The following is a 1,295-nucleotide window of genomic DNA, read 5'->3' as shown; positions in this document are numbered from 1 at the left end:
TAATAGTTCAAACAGGAGAGTCAAACTAAAAATCCCATACTTGTTATCTAACAAATGATAAGTCAAATGTTAGTAGTTAAGTCTGTGCATGAGAGTGGTGAGGACCAGAGAGACCCATTTCAAGTCCACTTTCGGTCAGGATGGCTCATTCAGAGGCCTTTAATGAGTACCTCAAATCACTACCTCAAAAATTATTTTAATAGGAATGATTTGAATCATTAAAAGTTAAAAGATGGCATTTCAATATAACTGGTGATTAAAATAAAATGAAGAAGTCAGTGAATGACTAAAGACCATCTAAATGTCAAATGCAATTGTTACAGGAACTATTGTGAAATATATTTTCAGCATTTCCATTCATCAATAAAGGAAAATCTTGCTACCAACATCTTTTTCATTGCCTTTTTAACCTCCTCATTCCTCAATGTATAGATAAGTGGGTTCAAAACTGGAGTAACTGCGCTATATATAAGAGTTATTATTACATCTCGTTCAGAGGAGTTACCTACAGTGGGAAGCATGTAATTAAATAATACAGGAATATAGAGTAAAGATATCACAGTTAAGTGGGATCCACAGGTGGAAAAGGCTTTTTGCCAACTACGCTGGGACTGCATTTTAAAGAGAAGGAAAGTAATGATGTACAGGTAAGAGAAAAGTATGAAGATAAAAGGGCCCATAGCAACACAGCTGGTCACAATATTGAGAAGCATGAGATTCAGGCGTGTGTTTCCACAGGCTAGTTTCAACAAAGGCTTGATGTCACAGACAAAGTGTTCAATTAGATTTTGTCCACAGAAGGGAAGGCGAGCAGTTACTAATACATGCATCAAGGCATGGAAAAAGCCAATAGACCAGGCAGCTACTGCCATTAAGACACAGAACATTTTTCTCATGATGATAGTATAGTGCAAGGGGTTGCATATTGCAACATACCGATCATAGGCCATGACTCCGAGGAGGGTACCTTCGCTACTGCCCAAGAAATAGAAAAAAAAGAGCTGGACCATACAGCCATTGAAGGAGATGGTTTGTAGTTCTACTAGAAATCCTTGCAGCATTTTTGGAACAGTTACTGTGGAATAGAAAATGTCAAGGTAGGAAAGATTTCCAAGAAAAAAGTACATGGGTGTATGAAGATGGGGTTCAGATAAGACTACAAGGACAATAGCTCCATTCCCCACTAATGTAGCCATATACAACAGCAGAAAAAATGAAAATATTATATATTGAAACTCCAAATCATTTTTCAGGCCCAACAAGATGAATTCACCCACCTCTGTTTGGTTCTCCAT

General features: G+C 37.4%; 1 protein-coding gene across 1 annotated transcript; it reads right to left on the bottom strand.

Annotated features, from left to right (window-relative positions):
- Window positions 1–344: 344 nt before the first annotated feature.
- On the bottom strand, window positions 345–1,295 carry LOC308678859 (olfactory receptor 12D2-like; the record flags this gene model as incomplete). Its single annotated transcript, XM_081346094.1, has 1 exon — window positions 345–1,295. The coding sequence occupies one exon, from the start codon at window positions 1,293–1,295 to the stop codon at window positions 345–347; it is 951 nt and encodes a 316-aa protein (XP_081202220.1).

This window comes from Vipera berus, assembly GCF_964194415.1.
Source record: "Vipera berus genome assembly, chromosome: Z".
Classification (NCBI taxonomy): Eukaryota; Metazoa; Chordata; class Lepidosauria; order Squamata; family Viperidae; genus Vipera; species Vipera berus.
Note: the sequence above shows the minus strand (reverse complement) of the source record. Positions and strands in the feature narration are given on the sequence as shown.